Source organism: Glycine max, chromosome 3 (assembly GCF_000004515.6).
Source record: "Glycine max cultivar Williams 82 chromosome 3, Glycine_max_v4.0, whole genome shotgun sequence".
In the NCBI taxonomy this organism is placed as follows: domain Eukaryota; kingdom Viridiplantae; phylum Streptophyta; class Magnoliopsida; order Fabales; family Fabaceae; genus Glycine; species Glycine max.
Window position 1 is genome coordinate 36,557,935 of NC_016090.4, and position 20,194 is coordinate 36,578,128.

At 30.6% G+C, this 20,194-nt stretch overlaps 2 protein-coding genes across 2 annotated transcripts; both read right to left on the minus strand.

The window, feature by feature from the left end:
* Nucleotides 1-744: 744 nt before the first annotated feature.
* On the minus strand, nt 745-2,772 carry LOC100806459 (zinc finger AN1 and C2H2 domain-containing stress-associated protein 11-like). Its single transcript, NM_001253025.2, has 2 exons — nt 2,589-2,772; nt 745-1,594 (listed from the first exon to the last, which is right to left on the minus strand). The coding sequence occupies exons 1-2, from the start codon at nt 2,685-2,687 to the stop codon at nt 815-817; spliced, it is 879 nt and encodes a 292-aa protein (NP_001239954.1). The 5' UTR covers nt 2,688-2,772; the 3' UTR covers nt 745-814.
* Nucleotides 2,773-7,486: 4,714 nt separating this feature from the next.
* LOC100817828 (uncharacterized) lies at nt 7,487-18,717 on the minus strand. The gene is given in 22 exon segments (XM_006577614.4): nt 7,487-7,975; nt 8,107-8,226; nt 8,380-8,488; nt 8,595-8,676; nt 9,064-9,271; nt 9,384-9,404; nt 9,591-9,758; nt 9,903-10,028; nt 10,261-10,532; nt 14,030-14,231; nt 14,330-14,449; nt 14,621-14,642; nt 14,644-14,701; nt 14,704-14,723; nt 15,142-15,191; nt 15,194-15,237; nt 15,785-16,007; nt 16,118-16,126; nt 16,263-16,448; nt 16,558-16,687; nt 18,442-18,603; nt 18,605-18,717. Coding segments are annotated over 22 exon segments (2,736 nt in total). The 3' UTR covers nt 7,487-7,684.
* Between the last annotated feature and the right edge of the window lie 1,477 nt (nt 18,718-20,194).

A 20,194-nucleotide genomic window follows, 5' to 3' on the forward strand; every position in this document is an offset into this window, starting at 1 on the left:
AGGAGGACGGTGTTATACTTTTAATACCCGCGTAAAATTTGTTGAAATATCAAACATAGAATTCTTTCCATTGTAAGAAATTGTTAAGAGAAATATCAAAGTGAATAATAACTAAAAATAATTGATCATCAACGGAATCCAATATTCATGTAGTTAATCTCAGTTATGGAATAAGGTCTTTAATGTTGTTGTTAAGACTTAAGAGTTGTAATAAACAAATAATTTTAATTGTTTGGTAACAAAAGATAAAATAATATATAAAAGAAAATTAGGGTTGCAGATCAAAATAAGGACATTCCAGAAAAAGAAAGGTGGCTACGGTATACACAACTCATGAGCAATTTTAAAACCATCAAATTAATTTAACCATCTTTTCCGCTTGTGCAACTGAATTTGAATCAAAAGTCAAAGGGATCAACATTGTTATTTTAAACAAAAAAAATGAAATAATTGGAGCAAAGGTGTGGAAAGTGACAACAAAGAATAACATATCCGCCATTGTTTGAATTCAGCTAGCAAATTACTGGCAAGTTGGAAAATTCTAGCAGGATACGTGATCAGGCAAACAGCCTAGTCCTAAGCCGATAAATGACAGATCAAACAGTTGGATTGATTTTAAACATGAAGGAAGAATGTTTTAAGGAAATGGCATAATGATCAAGCCCTCAAATAATGATACAATTACACTGTCATTGTGAACAAATCTAACATCATCTTCAAATTAGTATTCACATTCTTTCGATATAAAACAGGACAAAATGATGCTTATATCATATGAATAAAAAGAAAATCCATTTAATTAGAATGCAATTTCCTATGCTCTAGAACCACCTCCATGATCCCTCTCAACATGCTCCACAAGGGACACAGGATCAAGAAATCCCCTACTACACTTAGGACATGCATCAATCTTCTTAACCCCTAATCGGTTTCCATTTCTTTCATGAACCTTTTGCACATGATCCACCAAAGCAGTCACAGAGGAAAACTTTGATCCACACTGAGGGCATTGCTCCACTTGATGATCATTTCTATTTCCACTGCCACTGCTTTGCCCCACCCCGTCTCTTGTAGTAGCTGCCTGCCAAACTTGGTTAATTTCATCGCCCAATTTCGACATGCTCACTTGAGCTGAGGCGCGAATGTTGGAAGCCACTTTGAGAAAGCTTGAACTCCACTTAGATGGTGCTGTTGAAGTTAAATTGGGCTTTGGCTCCTCTTTTCTACTCCTATTCAAAAGACTCATGAATGAAAAACTTGTCTCCAACTTTTTGGGACCGGAACATTTGTGGTCAGGGCCAAACCGGTGCTTCAAGCAATGGTCTTTCAAGCAGTCCCGGCACTTGATTGTGTTGGAGAATACTAAGACCTCTTTGCATCCAGGGGCAGGGCATTTTCTCTTCTTTGTGATTTTCTCGTAGTTTGATGGGTCACAATCAACGTTAACATGGTTGTCCCATGTTATGTTTGGGTCTTGATCTGGAATGAGGCGAACTCCTTTGGCACAAAGAGGGCATATGGCAACTGTGACATCATGTTTGTTGGCCTTTGTGCATTTATGTTTAATATAACCTCGGTGCTCCAAACAATATATCTGCAATAAATTGAGCAGATAAAGTTAGATTAGATCAATCCAAGAGCTCATAAATTGAAAACGAGAATAGTATTCCACAGTTCCATACTGGGACAAAATCAGTACTCAAGATTTGAAATGCAGTAAACACGAGAAGTCAAAATGCTTATCAAAGTAGTTCATTAGTTTACCTTTATGCTCTGCTTGGCAGAGATGATGAAATTAAAAGAGAAATATTTGAATTAAAATAACAAAATAAGAGGTGTAAGGCCTAAGTGAAACTCACACTATTTTTCTCTATTTCCCTCCTCCTCCCCTCTATTTTCCCCTTACCAAACATAGTTCTGTTATTCAATATCACACCTGAGAAGAAACTATCAGTTTTTAGCATACAACTTCAATATCCATGTTTGTTCAAACTTTATAATTCCTTTTCTTATAAATTGAGTTTGAACCTAACTGAGCCTTAAGGATTATCTTACTTATATCTACAATTCTAGTTATATCACTAATCAACAATTTAGTCATATCACTAGTCATGTGAGATTTCTAACGCATTTCTTACGTGTGAACATCTCAAACATTACAAGTTGTTTGATAACAATTACAAAAATAAGTTCTGCTATTGTCTTAGAATTTGAGCTTGTGTCTAATCAACCCAAAAACTTAGGACGGAGATTGTTATTCACTTATATATATTATTTTATTAGCTAGTTAGTTAATGTGAATTCTCCAACACCTTCACGTGTTCTCTTTTGTAGAAAAAAACACCTTTTTTTCTTTTATGGAACAATCACCCTGCCTGAGGGGGAAAAAAAAACGAGAGAGAGAAAGACGCTGCCTAATTTTACTAGGGATTTTCAATACAATAACGTTTGTGTTGGGAAAAAGGTGGAAAATATAACGAAGATAACGTGGAAGGCAAGAGCAATGCACATGGAATAGAATGCAATGGCATAAACAAATAGCTACACTATAATTAATCAAAAGGAAAGAGAGAAAATTGAAAAGAAACCTGATTACAGCGATCGCATGTGAAGGGCAAGAAATCAAGCTGCTTGCAATAAGAAACAGAGCAATGCTTGCCGAGATCAGGGAATTCCGGAGTCCCCATCGGAATTAAGCTTTAGACGACAGACACAGAGGAGAGAAAACGAATTCTCTCCCTCTCTCTCTTCCTTCAGGAATTGGAAAATGCCAATGTTAAGTTGCGAGGATATAGCGAGGAAAAGAAAGAGATGACCCAACTAACCAGAATTCCAGGACCAAAGGGAGGGAAGGAGGGAATCGTCCCCTCTAAAAGTCACCTAATAATATAATTTAAGCTTGTTTATTAATTCCAATAATATAATAATTAATTAGATTAAACTTATGTTTTAAAGAAATTAATGTTATTTGAATTTATGCTTTAGAGTTATGCAATGGACATGTTTGAAAGAGTTTAATTTTCATTGAATTGTTGGGTATTTTATATTTTTCTTTCTTTTACTAAAAAAAAAAATATGTATTTTTAGTTTTTTAATATTCATGGATATCTATGAGTAATGGAGAGGTAGGCAAAAACATATATTAGTTCCTAGGACGGGTAACAGTTAGCTATTATCCGTGTCCGTTGTCATTCTTACCTTAAGTGCATTAACTTGATTGGTTAATGAAATTTCACAAAACACTTTACACATAACAATTTTGACTGATGTAATATTCACAAAACATTCATGTCACCTATGTGATTGTTATGTGTTAACTAGAGTTTTAAAACTTGAATCAGATCAAACTGACAATCTAGTCAAAAATCAAATTAGTGACCAAATCGATTATGTTTTTAGATTAAAAAAAAAATACAAATGGCATGTGATGACAACTTTGACCTAATCCTAACCTAGTCAAGACTTACAACTCCCATTTAAGCCTTTCCAACCATTACACATTTTTGAAATAATAATTATTTTTAATTTTGGGACATGATTTTAAACTCACAATCCAATTGATATTTAAAGAAAAAATGATCATAACACATAATGATAATTACATGAAAAATGAGTCTAACGAGCAAAAAAAAACATAATTTTTTTAATATCATATTTTATTATTATTTGTGATTAATTTTTTTGTGATTTTTATCATGTTTGTTCTCTCTTTTTGTTTGAGTATCAATTAAGTAACATAACTTTTTTTTGTTGTTAAAAAAAATAATAAAATAATTTTATGTGAATGAATCTAATTGAATATGTCTTAAATCAGTAAAAAAAAAAGTTCAAAATCATGTTCAAAAATTCGAAACAATCACTGTTTTGAACAATAAAATAATTCAACCCAAATTTAAAAGATAAATAACTAAAATATTTTTTTTTAAAATAAGACCGAAATGAATTTAAAAAATGAGATAAAAGGTCAAAAAAATACTTTAGACTTAAAAAAGAAACCTACTTGGCATAAAAAAACGAATTTATTTCTAAAATGATATAGCCTCCATCCTCACTCAATACTATAATCATATCCTAAGTATGGAAGCAACATGCGTCATATCATAATTTAAAAACCGCAAAGTGGCTAATCCCAATGTCTCCATTCTCAAAACTGCCTCTAATCTAAGCCATATAAACAATCAACGTGCACATACTAATGCCTGAAACAGTGACAGGTACAATAATACAAGTGTCATCTACAATACCCCCTTAGAAAAAGGAAATTACATTTACCCAAAAAAACAAAAATGAAAATGGGTATTACAGAGAACAAAATATACTTCTTTTTTTAATATTAAAAACACTGCATCTTTATCTTGATACTACCACAAATATTTCTCATTTTAGCAAATTAGGATGGTCCATGGTCCAAGCTCTAGAGGTGGCAGATGATAAGGATGTGGTGTCTGATGAGTCACATTGAAGGATGTCCCTAGTCTTAATAACTAGTCTTCAATGCTCAGGTGAACGCACTCATTAAAGTTTAACTTGACAAACCACCCAATTTGAAGCACAGGGGAATGCAGGGCTCATAACTCTCAAATTGCCAAAGGCAAGAGACACGGTAGCAGTCAGGAAAACTAAAAAGCCCTAGGGAAATTTTCAAGATGAAAAACAAACAAAATCACCAGGTTCTTTGGGGGGACACAGGCTCGCAGATTTAACATTAACATGTGACATCACAAAGGACAAACAAACTTGGGAGGAGAAATCAAATAATTTGAGGCGAGGTTGTAAGAAAAAATATTTCTTGGACAACCTTGAGTTGTTTACAAGAGAGAAAGAAAAAAATGATTGATTTAATTAATGATATAATGTAATAGGAAGAGATAAAAAAAATTATTAATTGAATGTTTAAAATTTTTTATTGTCAAAATAAAATCAATCAGTTGCAAATTGCAATGCAATCCAAGATACCCCCACCTCTGACAAGCTACAAGTCCCATTTCAAACTATATATATTAACTGAGTTAATGTGGAGTCAGGAGCTTTTGGTCTTCATCTATGTTTTGCACCTCAAAAGTCACACCTACTTTTATTTCATAATAATGAAAAATCAGTCAAAAAAAGCAGACCAACAAAAAAGAAATTCAACATTATAACATAAAAGGACCAAAGCAACAAAGACAAAAATGACATGTATTCATAACCATTGGAATCCAATTTTATAGCTACCAACATTTTTTTCTCACTTATCAGAAGTAGTTAATGATACCCCACTCACTTTGACACTATTACTGTGTATTCTATACTCTACATTCAGAAATCAGAATCCAACTTTGTGCAGTCTCATATCTCATTTCCCCCATTTTTTCTCTTATTTCTCAACTTGCAATAGATCATAATACCATATACCATTATAGCTCACCCTTTTGTCAACTAGGCCAATCAAGAATTCATTCATATTCATATTCACCCTTCAGGGTTGTGTTGAAAAGAATCATTTTTTGTTTAAGATGGGGAGTGAAATGCAACCCTTTGTAGAGACACCACCAAAAGTGGTGGAACCAAACCGTTATTCACATAGGTCAATTGAGACACTGGTGGTGGTCATAGCAGTGATAACAATAGCTGGTGTCATTACAGGAATGATTGCTAGATTGAGTGGTGGAAGGCACTTTGGGGGAAATGGGTAGAATGACATTGAAGGTTGGGTTGAAAAGAAGTGTAGAAGTTGCATTGATGGAGGGCTCCCACCTCCACCTCCACCTCCACCTCCTCCACCTGAAGAACCAAAGCCAGCACCAGCACCAGAAGGAGATGCAAGTAAATGAATCGAAATTGCTCATATAAGATGATGCATTCTATTCAAACACAAACATTGTAAGTCAGTATAGAACTTGATAAAATGCTTTGTTTTGGCTAGCCAAGTGATGATACAAATGTTGAGGAAAGGTTACATAGCTTTAACTGATGTATAGAGTAGCATTGTGTTAGTTCTAGAACCTAAAACTATTGATGTTAGATTCACCTAGTTGCTGTTGTTGGACTTTCTGTTTCTGTTTTATTCTGTAGGTCATTCATTGCTTCTTTAAACATCATTGTCCAAGTGAGAGAGCATATTTCAGTTTCTTCAAACAAAACATGTTCCTACATTTGCAGTGATGTATAATGCTTATGATACTTGGAGATTCACTGAAATGAAAGAGAGGGGAGGGGGACAAAGTAGCATAAATTTTCAGTTTTTAATCAACGACATTTTAATGTGGAAATCTGTCTTTGTGGAATGTAGTTCATTTCATTCAAGTCATTTATTTTTGTAGCTTAATTATCTTATATGAAAGAAAAAGCAAATAAAAGAAAAAAGAAATACTTGTCTTACAATAATTAAAACTTCTCAAAGTTCCACCACCATTGCATGGGATTCATTTTTCAAATAGGATCCAATTGTTTGTCAGTAAATTAGTGGAGCCACTTATCAGGACAAGGCATAATATGTGACCCAAAAAATCTTCAGACGATTACTTTGGCTCCCTAGGTTTTACTTTTGGAATAGAATCTGAAATGTATGTTTAAAGATGCCACCAGCATCATGGCACGAAGTTGCTATTCAATAGTACAAAGCAAAAAGCTCTCCATGCCGTTACCTGATGCTATTGAAAAGCCAAACAAAGTTTCCAAGCTTTCTTTCATTTCCCTATTGGAATCTTACCGTTGCTACTACTAATTAAATACACCCACTTTTTTTTTTTAATATAATGTTACGACAAGCAAACCATTAGCTCAGGTCAGTGTGCAGACATTGGAAATTCTTTCTAATGCACGTAACTTATTCCACCCTTCCACCTTTCATAATAATTAACAAATAAGCAAAACAATGCCAAAATACTAATACTAGCACTAAGTTACAGATCAAGCGATAGCATTCATTTTGGGCATGGGCCAAAATGTTTCTTCAATGTAACATTTAATGGGCTACTGCTTCGTACACCTCCAATTGTTGCTTACTTCACCTCATAGAAAAGTAGATAGACCCGAACGAACAAAAATGCCCCCACCCTCTCTTAAACTCATATGTCACCCCTCAACCCCAGCACCTCCTCTTCCCTTCTAATTCCTGCGCCACCCAAGTAACTCGTCCTTCTCTTCTTCCAACTTCACCCCTCTTTCTCGTTCTACTATTTGTGCCTCCCAAGCACCCTGAGGAAGAACACCGCGAGGACAACAATCTAGTTCTGGATTGAGTGATCCGAAATACATATTGTGTTCTGGATTATTCATTCCGGAACTATGCTACAACACTTTCGGATCACCTATTTTGAAATAATGATAGTTCAGTTTTAGATTAAATAATTCAGAACACCGTATCCTACAACTATCATAAGTGTTTGATTGCAACCTTAACGTTTGTAGATTTAAAAATGTTCCAAGAGCATGGGCCATATCAATTTGGCAAAATGGAGATCATGCATACACACGCTAGTACATAATTTTGGAAGTTACATGATTAAATATTAATAATTGAATTTTATTGCTTTAACATGTGACAAATAATAACAATATCTGATTATCACAATCATTGCTCAAAGAATCACATTATTCGCTACAAATCAATTAATCGATGTCCTATTTGTCGGCTATATATATAAATACACAGCTAGCAATGTACGTACATGAGTTATTTTTTGTATCATATTCATATGCTTCATATATACCATGAGAAGTATTTCCATATGGAGGTAATAGTAGTAAATGCCTTTCTCTTTTTTGAGTTGCAACGAGGCCTAACGTTTCCTAAGTAAGACAATTCAACATTGTTACACATAGCCTCGGCATCATCTCCTTCTTCACATTCGAGGTCTATGTTCTGCAACACTATCTCCTCGCATGGAAATTTATCGCTGCAATCAAACTTCACAGCTATATCAGAAGCACTTGTGCCCCTTATGTTCTGGTACAACACGTTCTTGATTTGGATCGCGGATTTCTTCGAGAGCTACACCAAAAAATCATTAGATACCGAAAATCAGTAGTGAAATATGTATATGCATGTTGGTTCCAAAAAAAAAATAGAAAAAAGATGTATATTATATATATATATATATATATATATATATATTAATTTACCATTTTTTTGCATGGCTTCTTTTTTTTGTCACAATAATTCTGATTAATTATTATGGGGTTGGTCACATTGTCCATTCCAATGTTCTGAAACTGGATGTCGCTAGCACTTCCTGAACCTCCCTACATATATATACGGTAGACCCAAAAGATGAAAATATTAACAAGTTGTTACGAATTAACGGGATTCTTTAATTTTCTTTTTAGCACATATACAAACCATAGCGGCAATTAATAAGACTAATTGGATTATGAAGTTCAAAATTAATTAATTACCTGCCATGTCTTGATTCTAACTCCATTTTTAGTTCCAAAAATCTTGGCTCTATTCACTCGTATTCCTGAAACAAATTCCTTGGATTTTCCGGACCCTAAGCTTCCAATACTGAAATAAATCATCAATCCAAAGAAAATTCACATACAATAACCAATACAAAATAACATATGGAAAGTTTTTAACAGTATTATAAGAGATACTTGTCACTGATTACCTGATACCATGACCTGGTCCACAGGTAATATCTGTGGCTTCTACATCTTTGGATCCATGTACAATAGATATGCAATCATCACCTGAAACAAAGATATATTAATTGATACTAAAAAATAGATCCTCTCAAATTGAACTTTTACATGAATTTATGTGTTTTTTTTTCATCTATTTCTTTTTTCACTAGTATTTAAGTAAAGGTGGAGGCCTTATTTATCTTTGTAAACATTTATGTAAAAAGTAGATGCAAAATTTTTGCACTCAACATTTAATGTGAGATGATCTATTCTGCTTAGACATTTATGAGATTTAAAAAAAAATTATACATAAAAACCATGAAAACATTTTTATTGTTTTCTTTTCCAATTTATTTTTTCTTATATAAAGTTTTTTTAAAAAAAATAGACTTTTTAATTGAAAATAAAAATAAAGATCATTTTCTCAAATAAAAAACTCCTAATTATAAGTACCAGTTCCTATAACAGAGCTTGAGATTTGGATGTTTTGCGTATTGGTGACATGAATCCCATCAGTGTTGGGGCTATCCTCTGGTGCGGTCACGGTAAGGCCAGAAACCTTAATATTCACGGAGTCCTGGAATGAAACATGGATTTGTTGAGCATTTTCTATGCTCAAGTTCTCAACTGTCAAGTCCTCGCAATTATAGAAAGTCAGAGCCTACAAAAATTTAATAACAAAAAAAACCATGGTTAACAAGTAAATATTTGAATGTTATACTACTATTCATATTTTTTCAACCCAATATTCTTGATCTTTGACATATACATACCGTTGGGGCATCCTTGCAAGGCTGCAAAAGATAACATAGAAAGTATGAATTAGATTGATCATCATTTGGAGAGATATTAAATGATTTTGGATCATTATTAGATTTAAATTTTTAATTTGAGAAATAATTAATAACATGACATATTATGTACATATAAGATTAGTTATCAGAGAACTGATTAAAAAATTCGAGTTCTGAATATCTTACGCGCTTTTTGTTCCTTTTGCATGAGTTTTTCCACCATATCTTGCCGTTTCCATCAATGGTTCCACCACCATAAACAAATAGTTTCTTAACATTGTCAAATACAAGCCAGTGTCTTCTGTCATCCTCGTAATCTGATGGATCATCTGATGCTTCAAGGGTTCCAGAAATCTAACAATTTTAATCCCAAAATTGATGCTTGTTAACATTATTCACTGTTTGAGATATTAAGTAATCATATAGTTTTTCAATTAAAGAAGAAGCATATAAAAAATGGGGACTTAAGCACTAGAGTAATTTTAAGTGTTAAGTAACCTGGACTTCAACGTTAGGTTCGCAAGGGCCAGAGAATCTGATTGGTTTGAGCAGATAATTAGCCTGAGGCACCACAAGAATTGCTTCCCCAGAAGAACATACTACATCCCAAGCCTTCTTGAAAGCCTTAAATAGCCCACGTAGTCAATTATAGAGAAAAAGAATAATGTCATTTAATTTTTCTAATTATGAAATAACCAAGAGCATGTTTGGATACCTGTTGGATGTTTATTCAACGAAAAAATCACACTTTCTTAGGCATGAACGGAACGTTTTTACAAACATGCACCAAGTTCACATTGGTAGCTAAAGAAAACAAGAAAAAAAAAACTTTATTTTGGACTAAGTGAATATGTACCTCTGTGTCATCAGCATCACCATTCCCCTTAGCTCCATAATCATTGACACTAAGCTTTTTAAGCGAACTACGCTTGTCAAACCTGTTTAGGCTCAAAACATTTGTGCTTTGCTTGATCAAGTTCTTGAATGTCCTACCATCATCAATAGAAGGTGAATGATCAATATATATAATACTACTAGGTGGGTCCTCTTGCAAGGTGCTATAACAAGCAACAAAAGAAATGATGATAATGGTGAATGAGAGGAGGAGGTGTTTGAGGAGGGCCATTAATTATAGCTTTTCCCTTTGTGTATTATCCCAGGAAATAGATGCTCCTAATTTGAAAGTATTTGGGATTGCTGTTTGATGAGAATGGATTTAGCTAGCTAGCTAGCTTGGTGTAGAACTACAAGTAGCGGGAACTTGTGTATTTATAGTCATACTAATAAAAATAATTAAAAAATAAATAAAAGTTACATATGGCTATAACTGTATGTAAGGATGTAAAGTAACAGATTGAGACGAAATGATCAGTCCCGGTCATTTGACTTATGTTCCACATATTCACCAATTTAACATTAATATATTTAGGTACGTGCTTCTATGCTCTAAAATATTATAAATATACGTAAATATATTTATACACTTGTAATAATTAATTTTTGCATCAGTATAATATACTTCCTTTATTTCATAATAATTATTGTATAAAAAATCATTGTGATTTTAACTTTTATAATATTAATAAATTTTTTCCGTTTAATTATAACTAGTATAATGCTATTAATGATGATAAATAATGATAGGATCTCACACTATATACATCGACCAAAAATAATGATATATGACAAATATTATGACGAGACAAAGTGAGTTGTATTTTTATTTTGGTTTTTCTCATATGGATATAAGAATAATCCTTCTGATATATTTTTGTTTGTGATAAAAGTGAATACTAAATATGAGTATTTATCTCAATAAAGATTTGAACATTGATTCGTTATGTTGAGCATGATTACTCTTCTACTAGATCAAATCTGAAATCTTGTTACTCGTATTATGTAATGGTGTATAGATTATATTTTTTATTTAATATTTTTTACTGTAATTTATTCATATCTATCTAAATATAGTCAAAGTTTTTATTATATCACGTTATTTTATTTTCTATACCATTTTTTTGAAGCATTCTGTACCAATTTTTATTCAACGAGAACAATATAATGATGATATAATGGTGAAAAAATTGAAGTTATACGTTCATTTTTATATTTTTAAATATTCTAATTTTCTCCTGAAATATTGTTAGTTTTCTTATTTCTGTCACAATTTTTATTTATTCAACAAGAACAGTTCTTCCCTTCCAATAGCTACTTCATTCATTTAAACGAAACTTTAACGTGTATGTTTCCATATTTGGATAATATTCCTAAGGATGATGAAAAACCTAGTAATTCATCTTACACGAGAGTTTTGCCCATATTGATAAATAAATGCATGCATATGAGCATATCCCACACCCCACACAATATTGCGTATTAAGAAAAGAAAACGTACATAATGAGTACTGTATTGAAATATTTAAATATTCCAGCCTTTTTTCTCCTAGTAATCATTTTGGGTTTTAAACGGTTAGTAGGGTTGCGTGAGCATGAATCTTCCATGCATTATTTTTTTAATTCTGAAATATAATTAAAGACATTTACACCATTGGCATCAGATACGTGTACTCGATCGTGACATTAGAGTTAATATTCGTTTCATTGTATTTGCTGGGAAATTCTGCACTCTTTTATTAGATGATCACCGGTAAGAATTATGGAAATTTGGAAAATCAATTAATATATATGAGTGAACTTTTTCTTTCTTTGTTATCAAACGGTTTTATATGTAGTTAGTATGAGTAGCATATGCTGATTATTGTGGACTATGTAACCCATCAAGACAAACACTTGTCACTATAAGAGGAATATGGGTTCACTCTTTATTAGCCATGTATGCACCTTAAACGTGTGATTTAGGGTTTCCTTCTTGCCATCTTAATGATCGTATATTTGTTAGAATTGTCAAGAAATAGTTTTAGCTGTCGTAAAATGCTTGAGAAGATGGGTGTTTTGATGGTTTTGGAGTAGAAGACATTCATTTCATTTTGTCACTTTGAAACTTAGCATTAACTTTTTGTGGCTAAAAGTTTCCTAAGCTTTTGTCATTCTATTCATGTCATGATGAAATTTTAGACCTCAAAGCGGATCTTGAAATTCCATCTCTCATGTATGCAACGGACAAAATTATGAGCAAGATGGTTCATTTTCATTATGGCAAAGCCGTCTTAGCAACTACACATGTATATGATAGGGTTTAATTAGTAAGAGTTATTGTACAAGCAATCAATCTATCGGAAGGAAGGAACTGATGGGGGATCATGGATGGTAAATTTTCAAATAATATATTATAAAAGTTCAAACTGATCATATATATATAAGATTATACTATCATCTAACTAAATCACCTTACTACTTTTAATAAAATGATAAATATATATCACCAAATTTTCAATTTCATGGTAATATTCATGATTAGTCACATTATTAGGGTATGCAATTAAATTCTTTTTAAAATTATTAGTTTTATTTGAAGTTTATTATCTTTGGAAGTTTTGATATGAAAAATTATTTATTAAATCAATATATTTCTTTTATTAACCAATAATAAAATCAGCTAGTTCGAATATGATTTTCGTGGATACATTGTTAATTTTAGGTATAATTTTGAAAATTAATTGCTCTCTTCCGAAAACATTGATATTATTTTCAAATGACATGCATTTATAGAGAGCCAAGTTTTTTTCACTAATCAATAAGGTAAAAGAAAACTGATATGGTAAACAGCATTGTAATTACTAATAAGAAAAGCGATTCATATTAAGATGAGATCAGACCCATGTTTTAATACAAAAAAAATTACTTTTACTATTATCTATCCACTACTAATTATAATTAATAATACTTGGTCTTTAAAAATAATATTAATTACTAATTAATATTGTTTAAAGGCCTAAAATAAGGACTCTAGCAGCGGTACCCCACCCAAAGATCAATGAATTTATGTGAACAATAGAACCTCATGTACGTGGAGGAATTTTGTTGGTGCCCTTTGGCGTCATATATAGTCTCAAATCCCATGGTTGTGGTTCCGGAGAGATTCATGATGAGATGGAGCACCAGATAGATGTGATCATCATTTCATACACAACCACCTTACTATTTTTTTGGCAACATAACTAAGGTAAGAAATTAAGGTTGAAGTTGATCGTTCACAAAGTTTGATTTGATACTCAATTAGTGGTACGTATTTTATCATTAATTTGCGTATTCTTTTCGTACAATGAATTCTAAATTACTTTATATCAATTATTGTGTACACGAAGACATTAAATAGTATGCATAAATTGTACAAAGAAATCACCCATATCATCCGAAATTGGACAAACAAACTTGAAGATAGGATTTATAGGTCACATGTCCTAGAACAATATACTAGCTAGTCGTGGAATGATACCATACCAGGCATACCTTGTGGATATCGTAGGAAAATACAGGACTATATTTATTCCAATGTATATATATTTCAAATTATAAGAGAAATTTATAATAGTATAAAAAAAAGTTGATAATTAGTTCGCTCCCACCACACTAATACACATGCATGTGTCCTTGAATGAGTAGCCTTTCCATATATGGAGGTAGTAGTAGATGTTTTTGTTTTATCTCTCTTTGTGATTTGCAACGAGGGTTAACATGTCCCAAGTAAGACAATTCAACATTGTTACATATAGCATAGGCAGCATCTCCTTCACATTCGAGGTTTATGTTCTGCAACACTATCTCCTGGCATGGAAAGTTCTCACTGCAAGCCAACTTAACAGCTACATCAGAAGTACTTGTACCTGTTATGTTCTGGTACAACACATTAATTTGAATCGCGGATTTCTCCAAATGCTATATAGACCAAATTTATAATCAGTAGATACCTACCAAAATCAGTAGTCATATTCCAATAATAGCAAAAGGTTTTTAATTATATTTACCTGTGTTTTGCATGGCCTCTTTTTGTGGTCACAGTAATTCTGATTAATTATGATGGGGTTGGTCACATTGTCCATTTCAATGTTCTGAAACTGGATGTTGCTAGCACTTCCTGAACCTCCCTATATATATATACACGGTAGACAATTTTAATAATATATAGATATAATTTAATTATGGATTCTGATGCAAATCTTTTTTTGAGCACATACATATACAAGTAACAAGTAGGTAGGCAGTAGGCAAGACTAAATTAAATTATAAAATTTAAAATATTAAAATTAATTAATTACCTGCCATGTCTTGATTCTAATAACTCCTTCCAAAAATCTTGGCTATATCCACTAGTACTCCTGAAACAATTTCCTTGGATTTTCCGGCTTCAAGCTTCCAATACTGAAAACAACCGATATTTGCAAATAAAATTCAAATACAATTTTTTTAAAAGAAAATTCAGATACAATTAGTTAATACAAAATAACATATTGCATGTACAAAGTTTTTAACATTAAGAAAAACAAATTATATACTGTCAATATAGAAAAAAAAATTATATTGACATTTAATCATATATAAACTATCATATATATGTAGTATATATATAGTATGTTTATTGAATTTTATTAAATTTTATAATAATTTAACTTAAAAATCGCATTAATAATGATTTTCTAATTCATTGACAGTATAAATTACATACTGACAATGTATAATCATTAGACTTATATTACTCAGCACAAAAAATAACATTAAACTTTTTTTTTTTACTGGAAGCATTAAACTCTATTAAGAAATACTTTTAAGCTATAATTACCTGATACCATGGCCAGGTCCACAGGTATTGTCCGTGGCTTCTACATTTCTATAGATCCTTGTACCATACATATACAATCATCACCTGAAGCAATGACTTTTCTTATTTTTTATTGAACTTGAAACAATGTTTTTGATACCCAAAAAATCATTCTCTCATATTGAATTTTTACATGAATTTATAAAAAATTTAGGCCTATTTCTTTCTTTATGATCATTAAATAGGTGAAGGCCTTATTTATATTTGTAAATATTTATATAAGAAAAAGATTAGATACAAAAAAAATTTGCATGCAAAGTCGTGTAAAAGTAAAAAACATAAAGTAGTGGGAAAATTTAACGTCAAATGATCCATTCTAGTTAGACATTAATGAGATTTTAATGTTTTTACTATTTTTTACATTGAAAATGATGAATATTTGCTGTTTGGAGAAAATATTTACTGTTTTTATTTTCTATTTTTACTTTAATTACAGAAATGTTATCTTGTTTTTATTTATGTTTAAAAAAATTGTATAAAAAACGGTGAAAATAAATTTTTATTCTTTTTTCTCATATAAATTTTCAAAATTAAAAAAAATAATAAGATACCATTTTTTAATTGTAAATAAAAATGAAAAATATTTTCTCAAACCTCACCAAACTAACCAAACTGCAAAAATATAAGTATACCGGTTCCTATATTTGGATGTTCTGAGTATTGGTGACATGAATCCCATCAGTGTTGGGGCTATCCTCTGGCGCAGTCACTTTAAGGTCAGAAACCTTAACATTCACGGAGTCCTGGAATGCAACGTGGATTTGTTAAGCATTTTCTATCTTCAAGTTCTCAAATATCAGGTCCTTACAATTATAGAAAGACAGAGCCTACAAAAACATACCAAACAAAACAAAATTAAAACCATGGTTAATTAGCAAGTATATATATTAATTTGAACGTTATAATATCATATCCTTGATCTTTGATATTTACATACCGTTGGGGCATCCTTGCAAGGATGCAAATTAAAGCAGAAAAATATGAATTAGCTAGATTTGGTCATCATTTGAATACGATTTATATATATCTATGCAGCATTTTAGCATTTATAAATTATTACAACATATATATCTTTTGGTTCCTTTTTCATTTTAGCATTTTAGCTTTTTGTTCCTTTTGCATGAATTTTGCCACGAAATGTTGCCGTTTCCATTGATGGTTCCACCACCATAAACAAATAATTTCTGAATATTGTCAAATACAAGCCAGTGTCTGTTGTCTCCGCTATAATCTGATGGATCATCTGATGCTTCAAGGGTTCCGGAAATCTGACAATTTTTACCACAAATATTGACATATTTTCCTTTAAATTAAAGATGGCAGCATATAAAAATGGGGAATTAACCACTAGCTTAGTTTTCAGTGTAACTAATTAACCTGGACTGCAAAGTTAGGTTTGCAAGGACCAGAGAATCTGATTGGTTTGAGCAGGTAATTCCCTTGAGGCACCACAAGAATTGCTTCCCCAGTAGAGCATACTACTTGCCAAGCCTTGTTGAAAGCCTTAAATAGCCCACATGGCCAATTATAGAAAGAAAAAAATATATAATATCATTTGTCCAAAAAATACTAGCTAAAATATATTTAAAAAAAGAGGGAAATTAAAATTAAATATAGGAGATAAATGTGTATGCCCAAGATCAAATCTATCATGCTATCAATTTTAATAAAAAAAACTATTTTTTATTTTATTATCATATTTATTGTTTTATTAAATTGTTAATTTGATTAGTCTTTGATTAAAATTAGAGATTTGTTATCATAATAGAGATTATGATAATTAGAAATAAGTCATTTATACTTTTAGTCTAAATTGTCCTAGATAATAAGATTATTATAAATAAGACATCAACAATCCGGATAAATTAATATATATATATATATATAATGATCTTTATTGGATAAAGATTAATAGATCTCATTTATTAAATTACACATATACTATCTACATGCGGATGCTACCATTAAACAGACTCAATTGAAAATTTCTAATGGTTAATACTAATTAATAGGAAATTCTAAAAAATAAATATAATAATTTCCTTTGACAAGAAATTATCATAGTAACTAACAAATTATTTAGTATATTTTACTTTCAGACACCTAATGTTTCGGGACACTAGTTGAATGAATATTTGATATGATTAAATAATTGTATAATTAATTAGGGATTAATCAAAAAGAAATCTATCAACTCTTGGTAATGAGTTGGAGTTATATGATATAATTAAGACATTGATTGAGAAATTGAATGAAAGAAGAAAATAATTTTTAAGCCATCCATGGATTAAATATAAGGTATTAATTTATTAGAGGTCTACAGTAATACTATACTCTAAAGTTAACCTTCAACAGTAAATGATGAAAATAAATATTACATTATTCTTCTATTGATTCTTAAAGGTAAAAGATGTTTCTTTATGTTATTTAAACATTAAGGATTATTGTTAGATGTTTATCTTGGTTAGTAAATTAATTATGATTCATTTACTACCAATTTAGTATTGAATGGGTCACACACAAAGGAATGTTTCAGTCTTTACAAAAGAGGATAATTTATTTGATTATTAAATTAGATAATTTAATTTAATCAAATAAATATTTTAGTGAAATATTATTATGTTATTTGTTAGCTAGCACTAAGAATATAAATATAATATAAAAAAGAAAGTATTATTTTATAAATGTGGAAGTTGTCCACAAAATAAGAATTTATTATTTCATATCAAGATCAAATCATGTGATTAGTTATCGTAATTAGTCATGCGATTATTTGAGAATTATTTTTTTTATATGAGGAAGTCTTTTAAGATAAAAAGATATGAGATAATTTTTATTTACAAATATAAAGATAAATAGATTTAAAATTATTTTAAATAAAATCTCTCTTGAAAAAAGGTTTAACTTCATATCTCTTTTAACATTATAAATAGAAGTATCTATTTTAGAACCAAGCAGACACATGTCAAAAAAAGTTCAAGTCTAGTTTCTAGACTTGAAAACTAGAAAAAGGATATACTTTTTAAAATTTCACTCATCAAAAAGTTGATAATAAATATTAGTCTTGATGTAGATATATGTAGAGTTTTCATATTATTCAAAAAAAAATTATTACTTCAAGGACGTGTGTTCAGTTAAACAAATATTTTTATTATTATTGTTATAATTTATTTTGAATGCAAAATAAATCTTAATTTTCCACAATAAGTATTTGGAAACATTCCTATTTTAGTATCTATGAGTGAGTATATATGTATTTCCGTGTCATCAGTCGAACCATTCCCTTTAGCTCCATAATCATTGACATTAACCTTTTCAAGAAAAGGAGTATTACCCAACTTATAATCAAACTTGTTTAAGCTCAAAACATTTGCGCTTTGCTTGATCATGTTCTTGAATGTCCCACCATCATCAATATATAGAAGGTGAATGATCAACATATATACTACTAGGTGGGTTCTCTTGCAAGGTGCTATAACAAGCAACAAAAGAAATGATGATAATGGTGAATGAAATGAGATGTTTGAGGAGGGCCATTATAGCTTTTATCTTTGAAAGATTCTTATTGTTGTTTGATGAAAATTGATATACCTAGCTATATATATAGCTAGCTTGGTGTGGAACTATAACAGTTGTGGAAATTTAAGTATTTATAGACAAAAAAAAACTGTTAATGTTTGTTCTTGGACTATATATGACTATAACTATACCTTAATGAGTAGCTCAACTCATAATACATATTAGATTTATGAAAGATAATATGAATTCAATTCCTGTAACACATTTTTTGAAAAATAAATAACTTTAAGTGTGACTAAATTTGAGATTATGTTACCAAAAAAAATATGACTATAATTCTATGGAAGGATATACAAGAGATTGAGACAAAATAATAAAATTTACTTAAATTATAAAATTAAACTCACTAAATAAGAAGGGATATTAATAAAATTGTGATTTTTAATAAATTTTAGTCAATAACTAAATATTATTTAAAAGAGCATGTCACATAGAGTAATATGGGGACAATTGCTCCCACAACCTTTTTTTTTTACCTGAATACATCTAATAAAAAAAAATTGCCCCCGCAAAAGTGTTGTCCACGATAATTATTATAAATAAATGTAAAAAGTTATAATATAATATTGTAATGTATAGAAACTTAAATTTCTTTTGTATGAGACTGTATATTTTTGTAAAAAATTACAATATTTTTCTTTTATAAAACTATTTTATGTTAGACAACGGGCCTCAATAACTTAAGAGGGGATGAATTAAGTTTCAAAATTTTTCCTAACACTTTAATTCCCACTTTAAATGATATATGGCAAATTTAATATGCAGAAGAATGAGCACTAAATAAGTTAACCGATGCTCTATAATGCGCAAGATAAAATTGAATTGCAATAATGTAAATCAGATAAGGGAAAAGAGAATTGCAAACTCAGTTTATACTGGTTCGACCACTTCTCATGCCTATGTCTATTCCTTAAGTAATCCACTTGAGATTTTTACTATCCTTGTAAAATTCTTTTACAACTTATGAACCACCTAGGGATTCTTTTCCCTTGTGTTTAGAAAAACTCACAAATCAAGAGACTCACCGGCCTCTTAATCACAACAACAATTTTCTTTAAGTACATAAGTTTTTCTCTCTTTTAGAGAAGAATGATACAAATTGAAGATCTTAGAAGAATCCTTAATTGATTTGCAAGTGTTTGACCAAAGTTTTGTTTTTGAGAGAATAAGACAATGAAGTTTTGGAAAACTCTAAGGATTTTTGTAGACAAGTCATACATTTATAGGCCTTTGGTGACTTTTCAGAGTTATTTTTGAAATTTCTTCACGGGTCATCGATTACATATCTTTGGTAATCGATTACACAATTATTTAATGAGGAGTCATATCTTTTGAATTTGAATTTCAGAAATTCCGTTACTGGTAATCGATTACACCTTTGAAATTCAAATTTCAAACTTCCTGAAAAAATTTTAAAAACAATTGTGCTTCTGGT

Coding starts and splice junctions, on each gene's coding strand:
- LOC100806459 (NM_001253025.2), bottom strand. CDS start 2,687: ATGGGGACTCCGGAATTCCCTGATCTCGGCAAGCATTGCTCTGTTTCT. Junction 1,595..2,588: donor CATGCGATCGCTGTAATCAG/GTTTCTTTTCAA, acceptor AATTTATTGCAG/ATATATTGTTTGGAGCACCG.